A 25,244-nucleotide genomic window follows, 5' to 3' on the forward strand; every position below is an offset into this window, starting at 1 on the left:
ATCTGAAATAAACGTTTCCAGGAAGCCCCGCTGCTCCAGAAGGGAGCATTGTTTTCTGGTGGGACGGTTGCTTCCTTCAGGGAGTTGGGCTGGGGGGATCCTGGCGGGGGCAGGGATCTTGCACCGGCCCCACTTGGTCTGACTTAGCAGCAGAAACTCTGGGAATGTTCTGCAAACAGTTTTCCGTTCTCAAATTTCCACATCTAGGAGGGGCTACGGGATGACTCCTTGCATTTCTCTGGGGCGGCGGTGCCAAGGGACAGGCCCCGGGGCACAGCCGGAATTTGCCGTTATTGGGTTTGCAGTTCTGGGGCCCGGGCTGGGTAGACAATAAATGAAATAAAATCGTGAAATATAAAGTATGGTAGAGGCTGAAGTGCGCTATGGAGAAAATAAAGCATTAAAGAGGGAAGAGAAGTGTCAGGTGGAAAGAGAAGTCCTCGCGGAGGGGCGACACTTACGTACACCGGAGGCGTTAGGGGACTGTGCACCGGGCCAGGGACAAGCAAGTGCAAAGGCCCTGGAGGCAGGAGGGGCCCTGGCATGGATGGTCCTTGTGTGTGTTTGCTGGGGGTGGGCAAACTAAAACAGCTAGTGTGGGTGGCCCGCTGGATAGCTCGGTCTGTGGGCAGGAGGCCCCCAGCTTTCTGCTGCCTTCGCCCCAGTTCCAGGAAGGGAAGGGACCGTCCAGAGGAAATGGCTGCTCAGCAAGGCCGCTGGGGTGAACCTCAACACCGGCTGCTACAGCGGTACCACGTGCTCTCTGATGGTCCCACCTGCCTCGCAGCCGTGCTCTGAGTACGCTGGCTGGCCCGGACCTGGGGGGGGGGTCTGTGGGCTGCTCCGTGGGCAGAGGGACCGCTAGAGAAAGGGCATCTCAACCGCAGAGGAGGCGGCGAGCCTCTCCCCGGTCTCCTCTTGGGGTGCCTGGTTCCTGCCTGGTGTCTCCATCGAGCACAGCTGGAGCTCACAGGATGCCCCGTGTCACCAGTGCACAGTGCCCCGTGTCCCGTGGACATAAGGGCCAACGTAACCAGCTTGGTGACGGCTTACCCGGCACCCCGACTCTTCTGCTCTGGCATCTTGGCACAGACCGGGACATGTGGATGCAGGGGCTTCCCAGACACTCACAAGAATGGAACGTGGCTGGGCGTACACGGCAAAGGACGGCCAAGCATGAGCCGGTCACCCTTGCCAAAGAAGTAGCTTGGGACATACCCACTCGAGGCTGGAGTAGGCACAGGTGGAGCAGGCAGGTGGTGATTTGAGGGGCCTCTAGGATCTCATGCTCAAAACCCACCTCTGCTAGGGCCCTAAATCCCACCAGTAGCAATTTATTCCTTTGAGAGGTCATACAGTGATGTAGAAAGAAGATTGGGGCCAGGCACGGTGGCTCACGCCTGTAATCCTAGCACTCTGGGAGGCCAAGGAGGGAGAATCGTTTGAGCTCAGGAGTTGAGACCAGCCTTGAGCAAGAGTGAGACCCCTTCTCTACTAAAAATAGAAATTAGCTGGACAACTAAAAATATATAGAAAAAATTAGCCAGGCATGGTGGTGCATGCCTGTAGTCCCAGCTACTCGGGAGGCTGAGGCAGTAGGATCGCTTGAGCCCAGGAGTCTGAGGTTGCTGTGAGCTAGGCTGACGCCACGGCACTCTAGCCCGGGCAACAGAGTGAGACTCTGTCTCAAAAAAAAAAAAAAGAAAAGAAAGAAAGAAAGAGGATTGGCCTAGAAAGAAAACCTGGCTCCTGTCCCCTCCCTGGACCTCACTGCATGAAATGAGGAGGTTGGGCCGCCATTCTGCAAGGCTCCTCGCAGCTCTAACCCGTGCTGAGTCTGTGGTTAAGTCCATCCGAAGGAATCTGCAGGAGGGAAACGGTCAGTTCTGATCGGGCCTCAGTGGGCCCTGTAGCCTACGCAGGGTCCACTGGGGACACTTCAGGTACAGCGTAGGTGGGGCAAAGCCTCAGACAGAGGTCAGGGGCCTGGGGTCAAGGTGGGAGAGTCACCACCCAGCGCAGCTGGCCTCCTGGGGTCCCTGTGGGCTGCCTGCGGGTAGTTCTCTACCCAGACCTCGCAGCTTGGGAACAGAGTCTCCAGGGGGCTGTGTGGGTTCCGTGGGGAGGTTGTGGCAGAGAGGAGGCACCCCGGCAGGTCCCCTAAGAGGGGACCAAAGCTTACCCACGGATCCAGCCACCTTCCTCTCCTGAGGAGGGGGGAGGTGGTGGACGCTCCAGGGAGAGCTCCCTCTCGCCATGCAAGGGACTGTGCAATGCTGTCCCCGCTTATATAACTAAACTCGTTACTGTGCAAACAAGTTCCCCAGCGCAGCTTCCTCCACCCTCAAGGCTTATTTACTTTCCTGAGGGAAGTCACAGTTCACCCTTTCTCCCCAGAGCAGCTGTTTTCACTCTGGCGGTCTGGCCTGCAGCAGCGTCCCATCCCACGGGCCAGAGCCCAGGGTGGTCTTTCTGGACTGGCGTAGCTCCGTAGTGACGAGGGCAGCTCAGGGTGGGCTGACTCTCTGACTAACCCTTGGGGGGGGGGAAGTGGCAGAACCTGCTTGCCCGGCCACGTTGTCCCCGTGAGGAAGCAGAGTAGGCCCAGCAAACCCAGCCAGTCACCAGGTGGGGGGGCACGGTCGCCAGGTGGGGGAAGCGGCCCTGCTGGCTCCTGGCTGTGTGCCCAGGGCCAGGACTTGCAGCACCTGCCAGGAAGGCTGTTCTCAGGGTCACAGTGATGCCCTGTCAGGGTAGAACATCTTAATTTCAGTTACCCTCAGGAGTTTGCATTGAACTTCATAAGTATATTTAGCATTTTGGGACTTTTTATTCCTTTGTGCAGCCTTGGCATTGCCACAAGGTAAACACCACCAAGATAAAGCAACCCAGGGTCTTCCTCCGAACCCGGACCCTTGGCCTTGGCGCTGCTCTTGGTGAAGCACACCCGGCCCGGCCTCCCACGGCTCTCCGGGTCACCCTGCCAGGGCCGGGCTGCCAGCGCTCTCCCGTTACACGCTATTGAGGAAGCTTCCAGACCGCAGAGCACGTTGTTGAGGGAGGGGAGGGAGGAGCAGAGAGCAGCTCATGGTGGGCAGATCCGACAGGCGTATGGTGTGGCCGGCTGCTGTTGTCCCCTGAAACAGGAGTCTCTCCCTGCCCGGCAGGACAACGGCAAGGATTGAGATGCCGCGGAAGGCGATGCTTCGTCCTCACAGGCAGCGAACTGCGTTCCGCTTGGGTTTTTTCGCTGGTCGTTTAGAACCAGTGGAAAACGCACCAGCTCTTATCTTAATTGGCAGAAGGTGAAACTCCAGGGCAGGAGCCCGTGAACCCCGCCATGCGGAGACAGTGCCCTGACCTCGGTTGTGTAACGTAAAGCCCGCACGCAGGGTCGGAAGGTCGTGTAAATGAGCCTGCGTGGCCTTTAGAGACTGCGGAGTGGCCGTGTCCTCTCTGAAGGTGCGAGGGCAGCCCGCCCAGCCACGGGGTCCTCCCTGCCCCCGTCCAGACCCTCCACAGCAGGTGGGGCGACCGAGGCCTGGAGAAACGGAGCCACTGACCTGGGGCTACAGCGCTGGGAAGGGGCAGGGCCTGGCGCGTCACCGCGGGCGCTGCTCCTGGACCACGTTTCGCCCCAGGGCCAACCCCGAGTTGCGATCTTCCCATCCGTCCAGATGCGCAGCTGGAGCGGGGTGGAGGAGAGTCCCTCCCGGGGAAGATGGTGACGTGCCCTTCACCCAGGGCCCCGGACAGCGCCCCCAGCCCCAGAAGGCCGTCCTCCCACGCTGTTTTTACCTCCTTTTACTCCCCTTTGTTTTGCCTGCAAACTGCACTTTTCCTCTCCCCTTGGTGTCTGGCTCTCGCACAGAGATAAACAAGGCGCTTGGCCTGCACAGTGCTCGCCACAGCCCGGCTCGCCTGTGTCCCGCCTCCCCATCCTGCGTCCCTGGGGGCCCCTGGGGTTCAGGAACAATGGCTGAGGGTGCAGAGTCCACGTGGGATTCCCTCCAGAGTTTGCCGCCATCCCTCCTGGGCCGCCCAGAGCCGTCTCCGCTGGAGCGAGCGAGGCTGGGAGCCGGAGTGGCCGTGGGAAGCCCCCGGGAGCCCCGTGGCTTGGCGGCTGCCAGCAGGGACTTAGCAGCAGGAACTCTCCCGGCCCGTGTTGCCTTGGCAGGCTGGCCCTGGGATGGCAGGGAAGCCATCTGTCTTCCCTTCCACTGGATGTTCCCTGTGCCTTTGCCCGGGGAGGAGCAGAGAGGCCGGGGTGCAGGGGAGGGTGGTGCAGGGGGGCAGGCCCGAGGAAGCACACAGACCCTCCAAGTCCACATCTGAGGGGCACATGGCGCCATCGTGTTCCAAAGCGGCAGGTGACCCCCAGGAGGAGCATGAGGCTCTCACGCTGCTGCGCGTCGGAGTTGCCGGCAGGAAAGTGTGGCACACGCGCCATCAGGGCCAGGCCTGCCCAGCCCCGGCGCGGCCGACCACCGCTGGGCCTTTGCTCTGGAAAAGCATTAGGTGGGGCGTCCTGCCCGGTGATGCACTCCGCCAAGGCCGGGCACGCGGGGAAGTGCTGAGTCACAGTTAGCAAGCACCTCACTGCGATCTTAGGAGCACTTTCTGACCGTGCGGGTCTGACCGCTGGCCTGGGGTTGAGGGCGCGGAGTCTCCCCGGGCAGGTGGGCACACCTGCCCCTCGTGGTGCACAGCGGATCCTGAGTCTGACCTGTGCTTAGATCCCAACCCTGACGACTGCAGCGCGCTTGGGATACTGGCTCCTCCGTCTTTTTGGGGAGGAAACTTGCTTTAGTGCCACTTGCCATCTATTCAACTCTTTCTGAATCTTACGTCCATCTCTACACACGAGGCTAAGAAGTGGGGTATATATTGTTCCTCGAGGAGAATTCAGCCATCTTTTTGCTCAGAAGTTCTGATAACTTTCTGTGCTGTCATTCAGAGCATGTTTAAATGCTCTCTTTCCTTCAGTGAGTATTCACTGAGCATCCGGTGAATGCCAGGCCCTGGGGCTCCAGGGGACATGCAGACAGGGGCAGCACCCCCCGGGGGGCTTACAGCCAGCGGGGGAGGCCCACGTCACATAGTCACACAGACCAATGTGATGGTGACGAGGGCCAGGACTGACAGGTGCGCCATGCTGGAATGGGTCAGGGGAGGCTGCCCAGAGGAGGGACGCTCAATCTGAAATCTGAAGGACGAGTGGAAGGGCAGGGGATGAGAAGGGGAGGGAAGAGCTTTGCAGATGGAGGGAGCAGCCTCACGAAGCCCTGCCTAGGACACAGCACGGCGAACACCAGGAACTGAAAGACGGGGTTGGGGGCGGGACCTTGGGACAGGTAGGTAGTCGGGTCACAGCCCTAAAAGGCCACATTACCCAGCGTTGCTTTGTCCCAAGGACAGTGGGAAGCTCTTAAAGGTTTAACAGAGGATGTGACGTAGTCAGATTTGCGTTTCCAAAGGGTCAGTCTGGCTGCAGAGGGACCAGTGTGTTGGCGGGGGCAGAGCAGGTGTGAGTGGGCTGGGCAGGGGGCTTTGTAGCCATCCCGGGGAGTGACCGCAGGAACCCGGGCCAGGTGTGGCAGTGGAGATGGATTCGAGATGTATTTTGGCAGTGGAGCTGCCGGAACTTGCAGATACGTGTGGGTGGGGTGAGGGAGAGGGGTTTCAAGGACGTCACCTGAGTTTTTGGGTTGGCAGTGCCGGTCACCGTGAGACCCCGGGAGAAGACCAGGTTCAGGGGGACAAGATCTCAGTGCAACTTCACATGCACTGGAGAAGGTTTTGACGCCGGGTACTGTCTGGGCCACAGGTGGCTCTGCTCAAATGCACTTAGAGCTCTTTGTCCACACCTAATCACTCTGTCACACTCAGCTGCAAGGGGGGCCAAGAAATGTATTGTTTGGCTGAGCTTCTCCAACTAAAATAAGAATTCTGTTGCTAAGGAAAAAGAAGAGAACATTGCAGGCTGTCTGCCACGACGTCCGGCTCTGACAGCGTGTTTGCCGTGATCGCCAGCTCGCTAAGGACAGCTGGGGTGAAACATCGAATTCTGAGTAATCTCCTATCCTGGTCACCTTTCCGCACGCAACCACGGAATCCTCACATCCCCAAGTATATTTCCGTACCTCCCTTTTGTCAGTATGTAATTTACAGAAGGGTCCTCTGAATTGCAAACATAATTTCTGAGTTAAAACCCCTGGGTCACCTTCGTCACGGTGAAACAATTTATAGAAGAGATGAGCAGCTAGGACAGTAATAAATGCAACAAGTACACTCTGAAGTTTGGAATCATCAACTCCTAACCAGCTGGATCCTTGTGATTCTTTGTTTAAACCATGTACTTTGTTATTTCCGTGCCTTTGCACATATCCTCCTGTCTGCCTGAATTGTTTTCATCCCACCATTACTTTCTGCTTGGTAAACTCCTATTCATACTTAAAAACCCTGCTCAAAGACTTTAAAACCCTGCCCAGTGAAACCTTTGTTGCAGACTTAACGTCTCTTACTTTTGCACACTTCGCTTCCATCTGTGTGTATACATTTTTGTATCTATCACTAGAAGGGTGTTTGTGACCCGTTTGTCCTACTAGAATGCGAGCTCTTACAGCTACAGGGCTGGATGTTATTCTCCGGCCCGTAGTCACACTTAGTGTTGCTGACCCAACCTCTAGTCCAAAAGGATGTTTGTATTTATTTCCAAGGCACTAATCCAAATCTCTTATGTACTTTCAAAAAAACCAAATAACTTCTTGGTACTTTACAGACAAAATTCAAGTAGCAGAACAAGAGTTCACTTAAGCTTCAAGTATCCATCTTAAGAAGTACTGTGTGTTTTAAAACTTGTATTTTTGCCTTAAGTGTAATAGAAATACTGAGTTCAGTTAAATTATTAAACCGATTTACCTTTTAACAGTACCAGGGAACAAAGTACCCACTCTCTTTGACCTCCTGTATTTAAAATTGTCCTTTGTAAGTCAGACCCAGAAAGATGAAACAAAAATAAGCTAATCAATTGCTCCGCTTGTGTTGCTGCGAATCAATCTTTTACGGGTAAAGGTCACCAGATTGCAAGTAAGTTATGCAGATTTGCAACAAAAACTGCACTTTCCTCACCAGGCCGGTGAGTCATTTTGTTGCCAGGGGTAAGACCAGATGCCTTCATTCTGGAGGGCTTCCCCTCCCACCCCGTGTGTTCTGCACCAGCAGGAGCTGAGCACACAGAAGAGATAAATGCAGCTCTTTCTCCCTGGAGAGGAGAACACATAGCCAACCGAGTTCCGCCCCCTGATGCTGGGAATGTAGCTTCTGAGAACAGATAGGAAAGGGGAGCGGAGACGGTCCCAGGGACGCGGCTGGCAGGACGCTGGTGGCCAGATGTGCACGTGGCCTTGAGCTTTCCTTCACCCTCCCCAGTCGCGTCCTTGGTGCAGACACACGGGGAGGGCGGGGAGGGCGGCAGCTGCTCCCAGACCACAGGTGTCCTGTGCCCTGCACTGTCCCGCGTCCTGCCTGTTTACGTCCACACTGGCTGCGGCGGGACCCTGGGGTGTGGGCTAAATAATCTAGCAGGGACAGGGGCTCCTCTGGGGTCTCTTCCAACCCGGAGATTCTGCACGGTGATGAGGGATTTAGGGGAAGGGAGAGGAACACAGGTTCGCTGTATGAGCACCTGCTTCGAGCGGGGCAGTCTCCACGAATAGCCCGTCAGGCCAACGTTGTTACCCCCATTTTGCAGATGAGGCCAGAAACACTCGGAGAGGGCCGGTAACTTGCCCAGAGCCCCTCAGCCGGTCAGCGAGGGAGCTGGCGTTTGAACCACCCGGAGAGGAAAGCAAGCTAGAAGCCCCCTTGCTGTAAACTCTGAGTAGTTCCAGCTCTTAAAATCCAGGGTTGTCCGCGTCGCTGTTTGCGGAGCACCGTGGCCAGGGGGCTCCCCAGGAAGGCCAGGCGGGCTCCTCCAGTGGTCCCGTGGGCCCCCACACTTGCCCGGCTTCCCAGGCACTTGCCTTTTCCTGACACTCGGTGGCCTGGGAGATAGTGCCTTCCCCGGGACCCGAAGATGAGGTCGGCCCCGCTGCTCCCCACCCCTTCCAGGAATCCGGCTGCCCTGGCCGACTCCTGAATCAGCAGGGTCTCGCTGAGTGAAGGATGAGGGTCTGGGGGGGACAGTTGGAGGGCACCACGCTGGCTGTGGGGAGGCCGGGACGGTGGCACCGTGGCTCGTGGTGGAGCTGTCCTGCCGGGACTGCTCGGTGACCCCGAATTGCATCAAGGTTCTTCAGCACCACCTTGTCTGGGCTGCACATGGACCTGTCCCCTTTCTGCACGTCCTAGTCACTGGGGGCTTTGAAAACTGAGCGCTTCAACCTCAGTTCTGATGTCTGTCAATAAAGACGAGTTTGGCTTGTCCTTGTCCTTTATGTGAACAGAATCCTGAGGTCTGTGCTCTTTTGTGTCTGGTGTCTTGTGCGCAGCGCTGCTCGTGGGATGCAGCCATGCTGTCACGTGTCATCGTAGATTGTTGGTTCGTGTTTTGGGCGGAGGGACAGGGTCTCACTCTGTCACCCAGGCTAGAGTGCAATGGCGTCATCATAGCTCACTGGAGCCTCGAACCCCAGGGAGTTTGCTCATTCCTGTCGTGTAGTATTCCACGGCGAAGCCCTCCTCTTCCTCTGGGGGGCCAGGTGGCCCTGAGAGGGGGAGGGGAGGGCTCTGCCATCTGCCTAGTGCCACCCTCCCCGGCCCAGGCCGCTGCTGCCAGGGGCTGCCCTGTGAACAGTCCTCGTCCTCACTGTGGGTGGTCTCTGCTTCCAGCCGCCCGACCCCAAGGAGCCCACCCCGGGGAGAAAAGAGGGAGCCGCCTGCTGGCTCCGCACCCTTGTGTGCTTTGTGGAGAGCAGGCCGGGCAGAGTGGCTCCCTCTTGCTGGCCTCAAACCTTTGCTTTCTTCACACTCTGCATACAGCAGGGGCCCTGGTGGGGGAGCTCGGGGGCCTGAGGGCTGGGCGCCTGGCACTTCCTAGACCCTCGCTGCCCTGGGGGTGGGGGGTGCGTCTGTGGTTCTCCCAGCGAGGAGCCCCTGGGCAGGGCCCGGCCTCCGCCCCCGCCCAAGGCCGGCTGACCCCCGCCCCCCAGCACAGGGAAGGTCTTGTTTGTTATTATTTCATTTCTCGAGAAAAGACACGCAGTCCTGGAGACACGCTGGGCAGACGTCCGCAGCTCCTGTGCCGGCGTGGTTTGTCTGTGCCCTGGGCGTCCCAGAGAGCTGGTGTGAAGGCTTGAAGCTGCCAGCAGGTGCTGAGAGGGGACAGGGTGGGGAAGGGGCGTGCGACACACCCAGGGACAGACTGGGAGGGAATTCTGTGGCCACAGATTCTAATCCTCACAATTGCAGCGGGAGTTAGGGCAGGGCCTGCTCTTACTCTTGCCTTGAATAAGTGAAAAGGAAAGTCAAGTTCAGTGAACGTAGTGGCTGGGTTTTGCATGTACCACGGCTTATTACATCGCTTCAAAACCCACCTGCAGACAGTCAACACCTGCTCTTACCCTGGGCTAGTCCAGGACACCTTTCTCTGTGTGCCGTTAAAACCTGCTATTAAGTAAAGGGCTATGACTGGGTGGCAAAGTAACGCCCTGCAGTAAAGCCTGTCTGTCATCTGAGACCGGAAGCCCTAAGCCACCCTCCTGGAGCCAAGTACGGATGTTCTTGTTATCCTAATGAGAATGTGGGAGATACGGTTTTTAAATTTCTCTTTGAGTGTGTTGTTTTGCCCTCCTCTCCCTGGGTGATGCTCCTGGGGGTGCTGGGGGGGCCCTTGTAACGCCCCTCGTCCGGATTCCCTTTGCTTCGGTGGGACTTGAACACTGATCATGGCAGCGCCGTGTCTCTGGGGTCAACGTGGTTCAGTTTGCCGTGCGAAGTCCAAGGCTGATAACCGCGCTGTGCACACATCAATCAGCTGAGTCAGCCGTCCGCGGTTGTAAAAGGGCCGCGGCGAGCGGGGAGCAGCCCCCGCCTGTCCCACGGCGCCTAGAGTGTCACCGGGGGGTGCGGAGCTCCCAGCTCTGCTTCCCAAAGAGGCGACTGCAGGCAAGAACAGAGAGCCCTGGGGGCTCCGTGAAGGCTCTGGGACCATTCTGCACAGAAAGGGGAAACTTGGGCATTTCTATCCCAGAGGGAGGTGACAACCGTGACTCTCGGTGCTGAAGTCAGGTAAGCAGGGTGGATTGTAAAGGTCACTTGGGCGGTGGATCCCTCTTAATTTTCATTACGCCTGCCGCTCCTTTGACATCATGCAGAGTTGTCTTACCTGCGTCCAGCACATCTGCAGCTGTCACAGATATGGGGGGGCTGCCTCGCGGTCCCCGGGCAACGCCAGGGCTGGGCACCGGGGCTCCAGGTGGTGACTGGGAGGGACACGGTCTCTGCCGTCCCGAGCTCCGGTTCACTGTGGTGGGATCTGCCTGCCAAGTGGGCTGCGTCCGTCTGCTCCTGCTGCTGGGGCAGCGCTGCCCTCTGCCTCCCGCCGCCCCCCACACGCTCCCCAGGTGCCCCCCAGTCCCTAACCCTAGTCCTGCCTTCGATACTGTCTTCTCAAAGGCCGGGATTTCCTGCCAGGGAGACGGGGTCTTTCTAGAAATGGAAGAAGCCTGTGCACGTTTTCTTCTCTGAATACCTTAAACTAGGGGGACTCGGGTCCCCAGCTGTCCCTTGCTTTGTTTTATCTGTGGGAGTGCTGGTCCCGTCTGATCGGCTGACATGCACAGGGGACTTGGGGCCAGGCGCTCTTGGAGCTTGGCATCGGAACATGAAAGCCGTGGCCTGTCTTGGCTGGAGATAAAATAGACCCCAACACACGCCGTGCTGTGTCTCCAGCTGGGACGGCCGAGGCCGGCTCCCGGGCACCTGGCAGACCTTTGGTAAACACCGAGACCTTGAGCCACTGCAGTTTCACCACCCGATGAGCACGATGTGTTGGGGGTTCAAAGGTGGGCATGCCGGGTGTGGGGTCCCAGGGAGAGGGCTGCAGTGGGTCCTAAGACGTGTGCCGGTGACTCTGAAAGATGGGAGAGGGGGTTGCCTCTCTGGAAAGCTGTCGTGGTGATGTCGACATGGGGTGATGAGGGCCCTGGTCCAGAGGACAGGGCCAGGCGTGCAGGGAGGGGGCTGAGTCTGAGTGGCATCGGGGCTTGGAGGTGGACGGACGTGGAGGGAGAATCAGAGACGGCTCCAGGGACCGAGCGTGGAAGCCAGTATTCAGCGGGATCGTTCGGCAAACGGGATTACGGAGCCGACTGTCCTCCCTGGATCTCTGCTGGGCTGTGGGAAGGGGCGGGAACCGTCACACACCCCTGTCCCCGTCTCTGTTGCGAAGCTCCTTTGCTGGGCCACTGTGGACGGGCATTTCCAGAACGGCTCCAGTGGCCGCGTTCTCGGCTTAGAGGGGCAGACTGTGTCTCGCCGGGTAGAGTGCCGTGGCGTCATCCTAGCTCACTGCGACCTCAGACTCCTGGGCTCGAGCGATCCTCCCGCCTCGGCCTCCCAGCGTGCTAGGATTACAGGCCTGAGCCACCGCGCCCGGCCAAGGGGCAGCTCTTGACAGGAGCAAACCCCCAGCAGAGTCCCCAACAGCTGACATGGAGCAAAGCGAGCCCTCCTCCTGCCCTGGGTTTCCACGACGGAGTCAGGGGTGGTGCTGGGGAGGGGTCGGCTGGGGCCTCGTCCCAGACGCGCTGGTCTCTCCTCCTCTTCCGACCCGGCCCTAACCGCGCTGCGGCCGCAGCACCGCCTGTGACTCTGACGTGAGGACAGAGAGCACAAACTGGAACATTCTGTGGGTGCTTTCCCCGGGGACACGCAGGACGAGGTGTCAGACGACAGCGCTGGCTGGCGTCTCCCTGGTACCGCTTTGCTGAGACTAAGCTCTTCGTCCTGAGCCCTCCTGGGAAAAAACACTTGGGCGTCGGAGCCCTGGGGATTAAAACGCGTGAGCGTCTGTGAGATGCGGCAGGCAGCCGGGCTACAGAGACGGAAGGTGGACTGGCGCCTGCGGGGGCCCCGGCTGGGAGCGGCCGTGGAGGCCTGGTGGCCGCGGGGTGCAGGGTGTCTCTCTGTGCCGAGGACACTATTCTCACGCCGGCTGGTTGCACAATGCTGTGAATGTCCCCAAACCACTGGATTGCAGATTTCACACGGTGAATTGCACAGTGTGTGGATTGTATTTCAGTAAAGCTCTTGCACGGCTCCTTAACACAGAACTTGATCTCCCAGCACGGCAGCCCCCCCACCCCCCGGGTGCCCGGAGCACAGGCCGCTCCCCAGGACAGGCAGAGCAAGGGGCCCAGGCCCACCGCCCAGAAAAGCGGCCCCTCGTCTCCTGGAGAGACTCCTTCTCAGCAGCTCGTGCCAGAGGCCCCCGATAGGAACAGGAGGCCTCAGAAATGCAGCCTCCGACGCCCCCCAGCCCGGGCTGTGCAGACGCCAGCCTGAGTTCCTATTGTCTCAGTCTGAGTAATGATTTTCCAGGCTTAGTAGGATTGTGGGTGATTTTGTCTCCTTTTCTATTGCTTTCCAATTTTTCTATACCATATATATATGTGGTTTTTTAGGTAAGATGTAAATGAAATCAGGGATTGGGAGGGAGAGGTTGGGAAGGGGAGTCTCTGCCTGGTGGGGGGAGGCCTGGCTGGGGGGGTCCCTGTCCCTCACGGCCTGTCCCGCATCTTGCAGGAGCCATGTGGCTGGAAATTCTGCTCGCCGTGGTGCTGGGCTTTGTCCTCTACTGGTTCATCTCCCGGGACAAGGAGGAAACTTTGCCACTTGAAAGTGGGTGGTGGGGGCCGGGCACAAGGCCCACAGCCAGGGAGGACGAGAGCATCCGCCCCTTCAAGGTGGAAACGTCGGACGAGGAGATCAACGTAAGACACCTGGTTCCGGGCACGGCGGGGCGGGCGGGGAAGCTGGGTCGGGGGGATCTCACACTGGGATGGTGGGGGACGGGGCTCAGGACGTGGCCCTCTTGGGAGTCTTCCAGTCTGCTGTGCCCGCCCTGGGCAGGGCAGGTTGCTCCCGAGAGCTGTGCCCAGCGCACCCACTCCCTCCCTCCTGCCCCTTTCCCCTCTCCAAGGCCCAGCGGCACCCGGGCAGGAACGGGGGTGCCAGCAGGACCCAGTTATATGCATCAGAGGTCACAGAAAGCAGCCTGGCCTCTCAGCCTGATCCACGCCCGTTAGACTTGCACCCTTTCTCCTGGTCTGTAGTTTTTATCCCCTCTGAGTTACAATGTATCATTCAGTAATGTCCCTCAGGGGTCTGCAAACCGTGGCCTGAAGCCCAAGGCTAGCCTCTGCCACCCATCTTTGCATAGCCCCCATGCCAGAAAGACTTTGTACGTTCTTAAATGGTCAGGGGAAAAATCAAACGAATAACGATATTTCATGACATGTGACGATTATATGGCGTCCACAGTTCAGTGTCCATAAACAGTTTTATTGGAACACAGCTGCGCCCATTCATCTGCGTATTGCCTGCGGCTGCTTTCCCATCATTTTGCAGCTGGAAAAGTCTAGAATATTTACTCTCTGGCCCTTTACAGAAAAAGTTTGCTGACCTCTGCTATATAGAAGCCTTGGTAAATTAAAGATGAATATTGTTTATACATTTAAAAAATGAGAGATGGGCCAGGCACGGTGGCTCACGCCTGTAATCCTGGCACTCTGGGAGGCCGAGGCGGGAGGATCGCTTGAGGTCAGGAGTTTGAGACCAGCCTGAGCAAAAGCGAGACACCCGTCTCTACTAAAGATAGAAAGAAATGAGTCACACAACTAAAAAACTAAAAATAGAAAAAAATTAGCTGGGCATGGTGGCGCACACCTGTAGTCCCAGCTACTCAGGAGGCTGAGGCTGGAGGATCAGTTCAGCCCAGGAGTTGGAGGTTGAAGTGAGCTAGGCTGACACCACGGCAGTCTGGCCCAGGCGACAGAGTGAGACTGTCTCAAAAAAAAAAAGGCCATCTGAAGTCTGCAGTGAAGAACACGGAGGCTTTGGGAGCAGCCAGTGATGTGGGAAACTGCCTTGCCCCTACTATGGCACAGCGTCTTGGGGCTGCGGGGTTTGTTCTCTTTTTCTGGAAACAAACTTTGTCTTGTGTCTTCCCCTGTCCTCCCAACCCTCCCTCCCTGGGGTCCTGCCTTTCGGCCCAGGACTTACACCAGAGGATCGATAAGTTCCGCTTCACCCCGCCTTTGGAGGACAGCCGCTTCCACTACGGCTTCAACTCCACCTATCTGAAGAAGGTCATCTCCTACTGGCGGAACGAATTTGACTGGAAGAAGCAGGTGGATATTCTCAACAGATACCCTCACTTCAAGACAAAGATCGAAGGTACGTTTTTAAAACTCCAGCCAGAGAGGGAGGTGTGTCGTGGGAACGGCCTTCTTGCGCAGTGTGACTTACGGTCGGACAAAGGTGGGGAGACGCAGAGTCCAGTTATAGGTCACGGAGATGCATTTAGCCATTGTGACCTTACCCGAATGCAGAAGTAGCGCAGTCCCCACAAACTCACCGGTCTTTAGCGCCAGACAGGAAAACATACAAGTAATCTAAAAACTGAAGAATTACGGAATCCCGTCCAGGGATGTGGCAGTCTTTGAGAGGAGGGACGGAGGTAAGATTTAGACCTGGGCATGGCCTCAGTCAGCTCAGCCCCTTCGTGAGGCTTTGGAGTCCTTGACACTGTGACTGTTGAGAGATGCTCAGCCTGTCGGTCAAGATCCTGTGAAAAACTGTCCTGTCTGCAGCTCTAGACTTCGTGTCCCAGCTGCATCACGGGTTGCCACACAACGTCACCAGGAAGAGAAAGTATCTTTCAAAATTTTCTTGGGAAGGTAACCCCATGATCATTTGGGAAGAGCTAACAGTTTCCTTAGTAGAAAAGCATTTTCTAGCCCCAGAAAGATTTAGAATCAAATATGGAAATGTTTAAGAAACTCAAACCCGTACTGTTAATTTTTAAAATTTCATTTATTATTATCAATTTTTAATTGTGGTAACATACATGGTAAACATAAAATTTTTTGAGGAATGTCCATATCGTTTTCCGCAGAGGCTGCACCGTTTTACTTTTCCACCAACAATGCACAAGAGTCCCCGTTTGTCCCCATCCTTGCCAGCATGGTTATTTTCTGTTTTTTGATAACAGCCATCCTAATGGGCATGGAGGAATATCTCACTGTGCTTTTGATTTGCGTTTTCCTAACCATGAGTGATGTGGAGGAATTTTTCACGTGGTACTTAGGGGCCCCTTGTATATCTTCCTTGGAGAAATGTCTGTTCAAGTTCTTTGTCCATTTTTGAATCAGGTTAATTCAAATTTTTGTTGTTAAGGTTTAGGAGTTCTTTATATACTCTGAATACTAATTCCTTATAATATATTTGCAAATACTTTCTCACATTCTGTGGGTTGCCATAATATTAATTTTTTAATATTAATATGGGGTCTCCGTGTTGCCCAGGCTGGAGTACAGTGGCTGTTCAGAGCCAGGATCGCAGTGCACTGCGGTCTTGAACTCCTGGACCGTGGGCATCCTCCCACCTCAGCCCCCTGAGCAGCTGGGACTACAGGCACGCACCACTGCGCCCACCTTATAAATTGTGTATGTTAAGGAAATTGTGCATGTTTGCAATTTTAAATATTTGTTATGTTTAAGAGAATTTGGCCTTTTCAAGTAACAGTTAAGATTTTAATTTGCTAAAATTCTAGGAATTACTTAAACTGTGTGAAAGACAGGTCAGATCAACTCAAGTTCTTACAAAAGGAAACGGAAATTAGGGAATGTTGAAAGGCGCATCATTAAGCAAGTTTAGAAATGCAACCACCCATTAACCAAAGAGTGTTAACGTTTCCTGGATTTATAAACACATGGTGCAAGATGTGTCAGCTGAACTCAAATGCGTACTGAAGACCCAGGTTTTTAAATGTGTAAGTTGAGTAAGTTTAAGAATAATTTTAGAAACCAAGTTAATCTCTAAATATTCTGTTTTGCACATAAAAACTGAGGGTCCCTCGGGGTCACTAGAGAGCTCACAGGGACGTCTGCACCGTAGGCAGGGCATGCCCTGGTGGCCGGGGCGCTGCCCTGAGAGCCGTGAGAACTTGAGTTCTCAGCTCAGTTCCCGGCCCCAGGTCCCACTCCAGGGGGAGGGTGGGGGGACCATGAGAAAGGACGGATGGATACCCTGGCCCGGAGCAGCCTGGCCAGCAGACACCTTGTCCTCCGGGCACGAGGAGGCTGGGCCTGAGGGAAGGGCGGCTGATGGGAAAGCTGAGTATTGTAGAATCCGGGGGATTCGTGTCCTGGAACTGGAGCCCTTCCTGGAGCTCAGGCAGGAGCACAAAAAAAAAAAAAAAAAAAATCAGACAGTGTTTAGGTCAAATTTGGACTCCTTGTACCTATTGCTGTGGTTTTTAGAGGATTTTGGTGTCTTCTCAGAGCCTAACGAGAGGATCCGAGCCGCTTCCTCCAAGCCAGCTTGCACACAGGTTGTTATCTGTATTGTAATTCCCGAAGCTTCCAAATTGCCTGGCGTCCCTGAGTCTGACTTGGACCCCTCTGCTGTCCCAGCCCTTCAGTGTCCATCCAGCAGGTGTTGACAGGGCACTTCCTGTACCCAGGGGCAGTGACACGCATGGTGAGGGCTGCTAGGAGGGAGGAGGCTCCGGGAGTTTTGTGAGCCCCACATTCTTCCTTCAAGTGTGAGGGAAGGCTTCCTGGAGGAGGTGGCTTCCAAGCTGAAACGAGTAGGGGTTTGCCAGGTGTGTGGGGAAGGGGTCGCAGGAGGAGGCAACAGCATGTTCAAAGACCTAGAGGCCGGAGGCGGTAAAGGGCTGTGTCCCTCCTGGAGGCCGAAAGCTTGAGGCCAGAGCCTCAGCCCGCTGGACATCTCGGGGTTCCTCGGGACACTGGTGTTTACAGTACAAAACTTCCCCCGGGAACGAGCACTCCACAGGGGGCAACGTCCGGCACTGAGTTCACCGTGGACTTAGTCCTTGTGTGGCTCTGGCACACTTCCCAGGGCTGGCGGCCTGCCCTTGGCCTTGGTCCTTGCGGCACGGAGCCTCCCGCTGGGCTCGGGCTTGGAGCCCACGGTGCTGAGCCAGCAGCCTCTGGTCCCCGCGCCCAGCCAAGCTTCCCTGCGCCCCCAGCCGGGGTTGGTCCACGAAGGCCCCCTACCATGCTGCGCTGTGTTTTCTGCTGTCCTCCTCTGTTTCCTCTTGCTGTCCCTCCACGTGTGGGGCCTTTTCAGGGTCATCTGTCCCTGCTCTGACCCCTGGGCTCCTGGCTGCTCACAGCCCACCCTCTCAGCCCTACCCCAGAGCTCTGTCCTCGTCCTTAGTGGCCTCACCGTTCGGTCTCCCAGACAGTAGCTCCTGCCCCTTCCCTGCCCGTTCCCTGCGATCTAGCCCAAGTCCCGGCCTCCCGTTGCCGGAGACCAGTCTCTGTTCCCAGAGAGCCCGAGAGCTGGCAGGGGCTTCAGCGGCCCCTGGGCACGTCCAGCCCAGCACGTCCGGAGAGGAGGAGGGAATCGCTTGGGGCCCCAGCTCCCCAGACTCCCAGCGTGGCCCTGTCTCCGTCACCCTCAGCTGTGACACCCCCACCCCCTCCGAGCCCAACTCTGGCTTCCTGAGCCCACCCGCCCCCTGGACCCCGGCCAGCAGCCCTGTCCCAGAGCGTCCTGCGGGTGCCACACACCCGCGGGGAAACCGGGGTGAGGATTTCCTTCCCCAAAGGCGAAGACGGGCCCCTGCAAACTGCGAGGTGTGGGCTTTTCAAAATGCCTTAATTTTAAAAATTCAAATATTTAAAATTCAACAAGTGCAGAAGGGAAAGAGGGACCGCAGGGGAAAGGGACGCCTTTTTCCGGCCCTGCCCCCAGCCGGCGACCGCGTCTGCCCTCTGTGTGCGCGGGGACAGCCCCTGCGTGTGTACGCGTGTATCTTTTCCTAATTTTAACCACAAATGAGGATGTGGTAGAATTTGAATTAAAAATGATCTCACAGCGTGCAGGGTGTTCCAAAGGAGGTAAAACTGCCTACTAAAATAGGCTGTAGAACAGGAGCAAGTTTAGTAAGAGAGAAGGACCCCAGGATATATTGTTCAGTGGAGAGAAGTTAGGTTCGAAAATAGAATGTATGCAGGGTTCTATTTTTGTTAAAAGTTATAGTCTCTGAGTCGTTTTTTAGAAGTTTGAACTGTCACGGGCAAGAGGAGCCTAAGGAGACAGGACAACTGCGTGTAACGTGCTATTCTGGGTGGGATGCTGGGGTAGAACATGGCCATTAGGTAAAAACTAAGGAAATCTGAATAATGCTCCATTGTGGGTAGATACCAGTATCATTCAGCCTTCAACAGGGAGGAAATCCTGCAATATGAGGCGAGGAGGATGAAGCTTGAGGACGTTATGCTGCAGGAAAGAAGCCAGACGCAGGAAGACGGAGCCTGCGGGATTCCGGCTGCACGAGGAATCTAAGATAGACTCGCAGAAGCAGAGCGTGGAGCAGTGGCTGTCAGGGGTGGAAACGGGAAACGGGGCATTGCTGATCAACAGGTGTGAAGTTGCAGGTGTGAGCCGGGTGTGTGGCCCACACGTGTTGTCCCTGCCACTCGGGAGGCTGAGGCAGGAGGATCACTTGAGCCCAGGAGTTCGAGACCAGCCTGAGCAAGAGCAAGACCCCGTCTCTACTTAAAAAATAGAAAAAATCAGCCAGGCGCAGTGGTGCACACCTATAATCCCAGCTACTTGGGAGGCTGAGGCAGGAGGATCGCTTGAGCCCAGGAGTCTGAGGTTGCTGTGAGCTAGGCTGACGTCACGGCACTCTGGCCAGGGCAACAGAGTGAGACTCTGTCTCAAAAAAAAAAAAAGAAAAAATCTGGATGGACAGCACAGTGTTCTCTTCAAATAGTGGGATGACATGTGATTCCCCCCTTTGGTTTATCTGTGCCCTTGAGTTTTCTGCAGTACACACGTGTATTATCTGTGTAATGGATTAACAACAGAATAGAACCTCGGCCCTCCTGGTGGAGGGCATGGCCGGCCTCCCAGCCCTCGCTGCCAGAGCTGTGAGGCCCCGGTGCTGCCAGGGACGCCGGCCTGGGGCGGGACCTGGGCTCTGGCTACACCGAGGCCCCAAGGGAGTCGGGAGGAGCCTGCAGCCCGCTCACCTGCCTTGGCTATGAGGATGTTCCCCTCACTGTACTTAAAAAAAAAAAAAAAAATCCTCCACTTACAAAGAGTTATGTTTTATAATTAGAAAAAGATAAACGTTTCCTCAATGTGTATGAAAAAGTTACACGTTTAATGTATGTTCCTCTTAGAATTATTAGAAAGTTTATATCCCACAAACAAGGAAGTAAAAGCACTGGCTTTTGTGCCGGGAGGACTGCTTGTTACATTTTTGGAGTTTATCCTCCCAGGCTTTGAAAGTTCACACACACATAGTGTAAATACAATGCACACACATATGTGATAGTTTACAGAAATTGGATCACACGGTGGGTATGATTTGGCAGTTTGCTTCTGCCGCCAGCAGTGGCTACTGATCTACGTTAAAGAAATACCTTTCTACGCCGTCCTTCTAAGTGACTGTCTTGCACTGCAGCATACTGCCGAACTCTAGGCTGCTCCGTTAGTCCTCTCCTGCTAAACATGTAGGGCTTCCCTCCACCCGCTGATGTTTAAATTACTGAACAAGGGTTTTATGGAGACCTGCTGTGAGCCGGGAACCGCTGTGGGCTCTGAAAACCCAGCAGCACCTGGCCCTGCCCTGGGAGCTCGTGCCCTCGGGCGGCTGGGGGGTGAGGACGGCACGGCCCTGCAGGGAGGCTGTGCAGGCTGAGCAAGGACACCTGTGTGGCTGGAGCACTGGGAGCACCTGGCCAGCGCCGGCTGTTTCGATTTAATCAACCCCGTGGCGCCAACGTGCAGGGCCCGAGCACGCACCCTCGGGGCGTTTCGGGACTGCGCCCCGCCAGCCTGACCGCTCTGTCCCCGCAGGCCTGGACGTCCACTTCATCCACGTGAAGCCGCCCGAGCTGCCGTCCGGCCGCAGGCCGAAGCCCTTGCTGATGGTGCACGGCTGGCCCGGTTCTTTCTACGAGTTTTACAAGATCATCCCGTTCCTGACCGACCCCAAGAGCCACGGCCTGAGTGACGAGCACGTTTTTGAAGTCATCTGCCCTTCCATCCCGGGCTACGGCTTCTCAGAGGCATCTTCCAAGAAGGGTACGGGGGCTGCTGGAGGTCGAGTGGCCGCCGTGTCCTGGCGCACTGTGGGCCGGGCGGGTGGGTCGGCCCCGGGGGGCTGGGGAAGCGGGGTCCGGGGGGCGTTGTCAGGTGGTGGAAGGGCCAGCGCATCCCGGGGTCTGGGAGGTGGCGGGTGAGAGACTGTCCGGAGCTGGTCGGGGCCTGGGCTCTTGTTTTCCCAGGGGCTTCCGGCCGGGGCAGGGCCACACCTGGACCCTAGGCTGCTCCAGGCCAGCGAGGCTGGCCAAGCCCCCAGGCAGCCCACAGACACGTCACGGGGCCGGCCGAGGCCCTCCCACGCCACACTGTCCCCTCACTGCCCTGCGGAGGCAGGCGCCAGGCACACTGCCGTCCGGGCCGGGGCCTCCGCGGCCAGCTTTGGGCCCAGGACGCCTTGCTGCCTCCCCTCAGCCCGGGGCAGGCGGGTCTGGGGAATGTCACGGGCACCCGAGGGCCCCGGGAGCGACGTCCCTGTGACTCCATTTTCTTCCCCCGTCACAACCAGGCTTCAATTCCGTGGCCACCGCCAGGATCTTCTACAAGCTGATGCTGCGGCTGGGCTTCCAGGAGTTCTACATCCAAGGTGGCGACTGGGGGGCCTTGATCTGCACCAACATGGCCCAGCTGGTGCCCAGGTGAGGCCACGCTCAGGGGTGTGTGTGTGTGTGTCCAGCCTCTAAGCAGTGGGCCTGTGTGCAGGGCAGGCCACAGGCCACCCGGGGAGAGGAGGGAGGTCCCCTGTCCCCTGTCATCGGCTGTGCTTGGGGCTCATGGACTCGGATCCCCCGTTCGGTGTAACACGAGGTTGTGACTCTGGGCCAGGTGAGAGGAGATCAGGGATTCGGCTTTTCTGATGGGCCAAGCTCTAGGAGAGACCTGACCGGAACTTTCTAGAAACTGTATCTTTTCCCCCTAACCTCCCTCCTCCAACTCCTGAGGCCGCCGCAGAGGGACGGGCGCTGAGCGAGGCCGGCACCGCGTTTGGCACCAGCCCGCCTCACCTGGGCCTCTCTCCGCCCTCAGCCACGTGAAGGGCCTGCACCTGAACATGGCCTTGATCTTGAGAAACGTCTTCACTCTGACCCTTCTCCTGGGACGGCGTTTCGGGGGGCTTTTTGGCTACACCGAGAGGGACATGGAGCTGATGTACCCCTTCAAGGAGAAGTTTTTCTACAGCCTGATGAGGGAGAGCGGCTACATGCACATCCAGTGCACCAAGCCCGACACCGTGGGTGAGCACACCGGGGCGGCACGGGGCCGGGGACCTCACCGTTGTCCCCAGGGACGCCGCTCACAGGGCGAAACCCCTTGTAAGGGACTCTGAACTCTTTGCATCTTAAAGTGCATTTTCCCACCGAAGCAAGTTTACGGATGGTCACAGATTCCCAACAGCTCTGTTTGGGTGACCTTGGCCCCGAGCCTGAGTCCTGGGCTGAGAAGCAGAGGGAGGGAGGGGCTTGGGGGCAGGAGGAGGCCTGGGGGCTTGGAGGCTTGGTGGCTCTGGGGCTGCAGGGGAAGGCCACAGGGTGCCCCAGCGCCCGGGGGCAAGTTCCCCGTAGCAGTGAGGGAGGGCCCGGCGATCATTTCTGCCACCAGGGTCCTGTTAAAGGATCATTTAAAAATATATAAAATCGGCCGGGCGCGGTGGTTCACGCCTGTAATCGTAGCACTCTGGGAGACCGAGGCGGGTGGATTGCTCGAGGTCAGCAGTTCGAGACCAGCCTCAGCAAGAGCGAGACCCCGTCTCTACTAAAAATAGAAAGAAATTATCTGGCCAACTAAAAAATATATATATAGAAAAAATTAGCCGGGCATGGTGGCACATGCCTGTAGTCCCAGCTACTGGGGAGGCTGAGGCAGGAGGATCGCTTAAGCCCAGGAGTTTGAGGTTGCTGTGAGCTAGGATGATGCCGCTCACTCTAGCCCGGGCAACACAGCGAGACTCTGTTTAAAAAAAATATATATATATATATATACATATATATATATAAAATCATGATTCTCATATGAATATAGAATGAACAATTGTCCAACATTTTATGTAACTCAGTAATTCAAAAAGGAACCAGTAAAATGTTAAAAAAACAAAAAACAGTTCAAAAACAATTACAAACACTGAAAATAATTGGCTGTGATAGATGCAAACTTTGTCAAAATCCACACAGTAGTGATGAATTCCCAGTGGACGCAGTTCACTGGCTTCTCTATCACGCGCATCGCTGTCGGCCTTTTGCAGTTCGCAGAGCTGTGAAGCAGCTCACGGACAGGGGAGGGAGGGACTGCATAGAATCTGGTTCCGGAAGGGGCCACGAGGTAACTCCCCACTCCCATCTGGGGACACCCCGGATCATCTTGCCCGTGTGGAAGCCTTCAGTGCTCACACGCTTGAGGCAGCTCGTGACCATAATAGCACTTTATAAAACCAAGTATTTTCACAACAGAAGTGACTAGAGTCAACGATAAGTTTTAGGGTATACTTTAAAATAACTGAAAGAGTGAAATTGGAATGTTCCTAACACAAAGAAATAATAAATGCTTGAGGGTGACAGACACCCCAAGACCCTGATTGGATTAGTTCACATTGTGTGTCTGTATCAGAACATCACATGCACCCCATAAATATATACAACTATTATGTGCCCATAATAATTTAAAAAATTTTTGATTTAAAATAATAAAAATCTGCCCAGCTCCAAAAAAAAAACCCAAGTTTTTTTCTCCGATGATGAAATACATGTTCATTGTCAAAAAGTTTAAAAATGCCAAGAGCACAAAACATCTGTAGCCTCTCCTCCCTCCCCACGTCCCCAGACGGCCTTTTGTGCCCCCTTCCCCCCAAGGGCAGCCACGCCCTGGCTTGGGACAGACAGGTGGCTTTGCCTGTATCTGTCCCTTAGGTGGCTTCCTTGGCTCAACATGGTTTGGACAGTCATCGATGCTGTCGTCCCAGCCATTTTTAATGACAACAGTATTTTGGCTTATGGGTGCACGGGTATTTATCTGTCACTGGTCTCCTATTTGGGGCTTTTAGGTTGTTTCTCAGTTTTCAGAGGATACAGACTAAACCCCTCCCCCTTTTTAGAAGCAGCTTTCGCATACACTCCTCACTGGGACTTCGCCAAACCTGGGTCACAGACACTTCATTTTGAAGGAAGCTGCACACATGGCATGTGAATCCCCTGAGCTGGCAGGAAGGGGTGTCCCCATGTATCAGACGTGGGTCCCCAGGCCGGGGGTCGAGGCAGGCAGTGTGAGCAGCGAGAGTTGGGGGGCTGTGCTGGAACGGGGGCTCCCGGCCACGGTGCCCACTGCAGGGCCGGCCCCGTGGTCCCCAGGCCTGAGTCGCCCCCTTGCTCCTTCCCGTGCCAGGCTGTGCCCTGAACGACTCTCCCGTGGGGCTGGCTGCCTATATTCTAGAGAAGTTTTCCACCTGGACCAACTCGGAATACCGGTACCTGGAGGATGGAGGCCTGGAAAGGTGAGACCCCCCCCCCCCCATTCATTTGCCTCTGCGGTCGGGACCCCGGTCCCAGCAGCCAGCTTCCTCACCATGCTCTTCGTCCTCACCTCTGCTTGCTCGGGAAGCTCTACCTGTGGTTGACTTTCTCACAGGTCCTTGCCTGTGACCATCGCAGCCCTGTATTCTGGGCGAGGTCGTCTAGTGACTCGTTCCAGGCCTCACAGTGGGGAGGTCGGGACTAGGACGCAGGGCTCGGCTGCCTACGCTCCTGTGGCTCAGCAGCCCCTCCTGGGATCGGGGTGTCCAGAGGGCAGTGGTGCCCCTTTGTCAAGAGCAGCCAGGGCCTCTCCAGAGCCTGGCGTCAGGCCCACGTGACTGAGTGTTCCCAGAGGGCGGCTGCAGGCAGACTGGGGAGGCTGTCACATTCCCCAGAGCCTTCGCGGCTGCAGCCTCTGCAGAACGTGACTCGAAGGCCCCTGGCCTGCCTCAGGCTCCCCAGGGTCAGCTGTGACCCACCGTCTCCAGGGCCCCTCCCTTTCTCTGTTCCTGCAGTGACATGCCGAGGACCAGACGGGGCTGGGGATGGGAGATGAGGGCGAGGTGAGATAGGATCCCACCCTGGGGCTAGGAGCCCACCTGGGCCGAGCTGTAGCTGCAGCAGCTAGAGCAGTGCTTGGCTGTGGTGGGAGCTCGGTAAGCAGCTGTTGGATGAAGCAGCTCTGAGGACGCGTGCAGAGGGCCGTGGGATCCAGAGGAAGGAGGATTCACTTTGTCTAAGGGGCAGAGAGGAAATGACTGGGAGGATGCATTTGATCTGGGCCTTGAAGGATGAGTAGGAGTTGGCTGGATAAAGGAAAGGAATTCAGGCAAAAAGAAAAGCGATAGAAACGCAATGTTTGGTTAGAAAGGGTGACGCATTCAGGGGCTGGAGCAGGTGCGTTGGGAGCAGGCTGTGCCCTCGTCCCTGCAGGCGGGTCCGAGACCTGTTTCCGCACCCCACGCTCGGCAGGCCCCAGGGGGTCATGGACTCCTTGAGGACCACCCGGGCCAGGGGTCTGGCCCGGCCCCGCCTACAGGGCGCACCAGACTTCGAGTGAGACAGTCAGGATCAGATCCGTCTTCTGGGAAGAACAGTGGGGCGGAAACGGTGGTCGGTCGTGGTAGTTTTTGAGCTGAGGCGGGAGCCGCAGGGGAGGAGGAGGCTCGTGGCAGCTCGCAGAAACAGCGCACAGCGCTCCCGGGTTTATTGTAGCTGCTCCGTTTTCACTGCCCGGTTTTCGTTTTGTCAAAATCGCATTTAAGATATTCAGGATTTCCTAGAGATCTAGGATTTCCAAGAGGAGGAGGGATGAAGGACTAAGAAGAATACGTTCTTGAGTGTGCAGATGTCTTTGGAATCTTCCTTCCCGGAAGGTTCTTCCCACGCACACTCCCCGAGCTCCTGTTCACCAGGGGGACCCTCAGC

At 56.4% G+C, this 25,244-nt stretch overlaps 1 protein-coding gene across 1 annotated transcript in view; it reads left to right on the forward strand.

The window, feature by feature from the left end:
- EPHX1 (epoxide hydrolase 1) overlaps positions 1-25,244 on the forward strand; it is a 29,205-nt gene that overhangs the window by 907 nt on the left and 3,054 nt on the right. The window contains exons 2-7 of the mRNA XM_045537138.1: positions 12,748-12,935; positions 14,220-14,400; positions 20,071-20,298; positions 20,825-20,954; positions 21,343-21,551; positions 23,689-23,797. Coding sequence (XP_045393094.1) covers positions 12,753-12,935; positions 14,220-14,400; positions 20,071-20,298; positions 20,825-20,954; positions 21,343-21,551; positions 23,689-23,797 — 1,040 coding nt within the window. The 5' untranslated portion in view covers positions 12,748-12,752. The remainder of the gene's footprint in view (positions 1-12,747; positions 12,936-14,219; positions 14,401-20,070; positions 20,299-20,824; positions 20,955-21,342; positions 21,552-23,688; positions 23,798-25,244) is intronic.

This window comes from Lemur catta, chromosome 25, assembly GCF_020740605.2.
Source record: "Lemur catta isolate mLemCat1 chromosome 25, mLemCat1.pri, whole genome shotgun sequence".
Classification (NCBI taxonomy): domain Eukaryota; kingdom Metazoa; phylum Chordata; class Mammalia; order Primates; family Lemuridae; genus Lemur; species Lemur catta.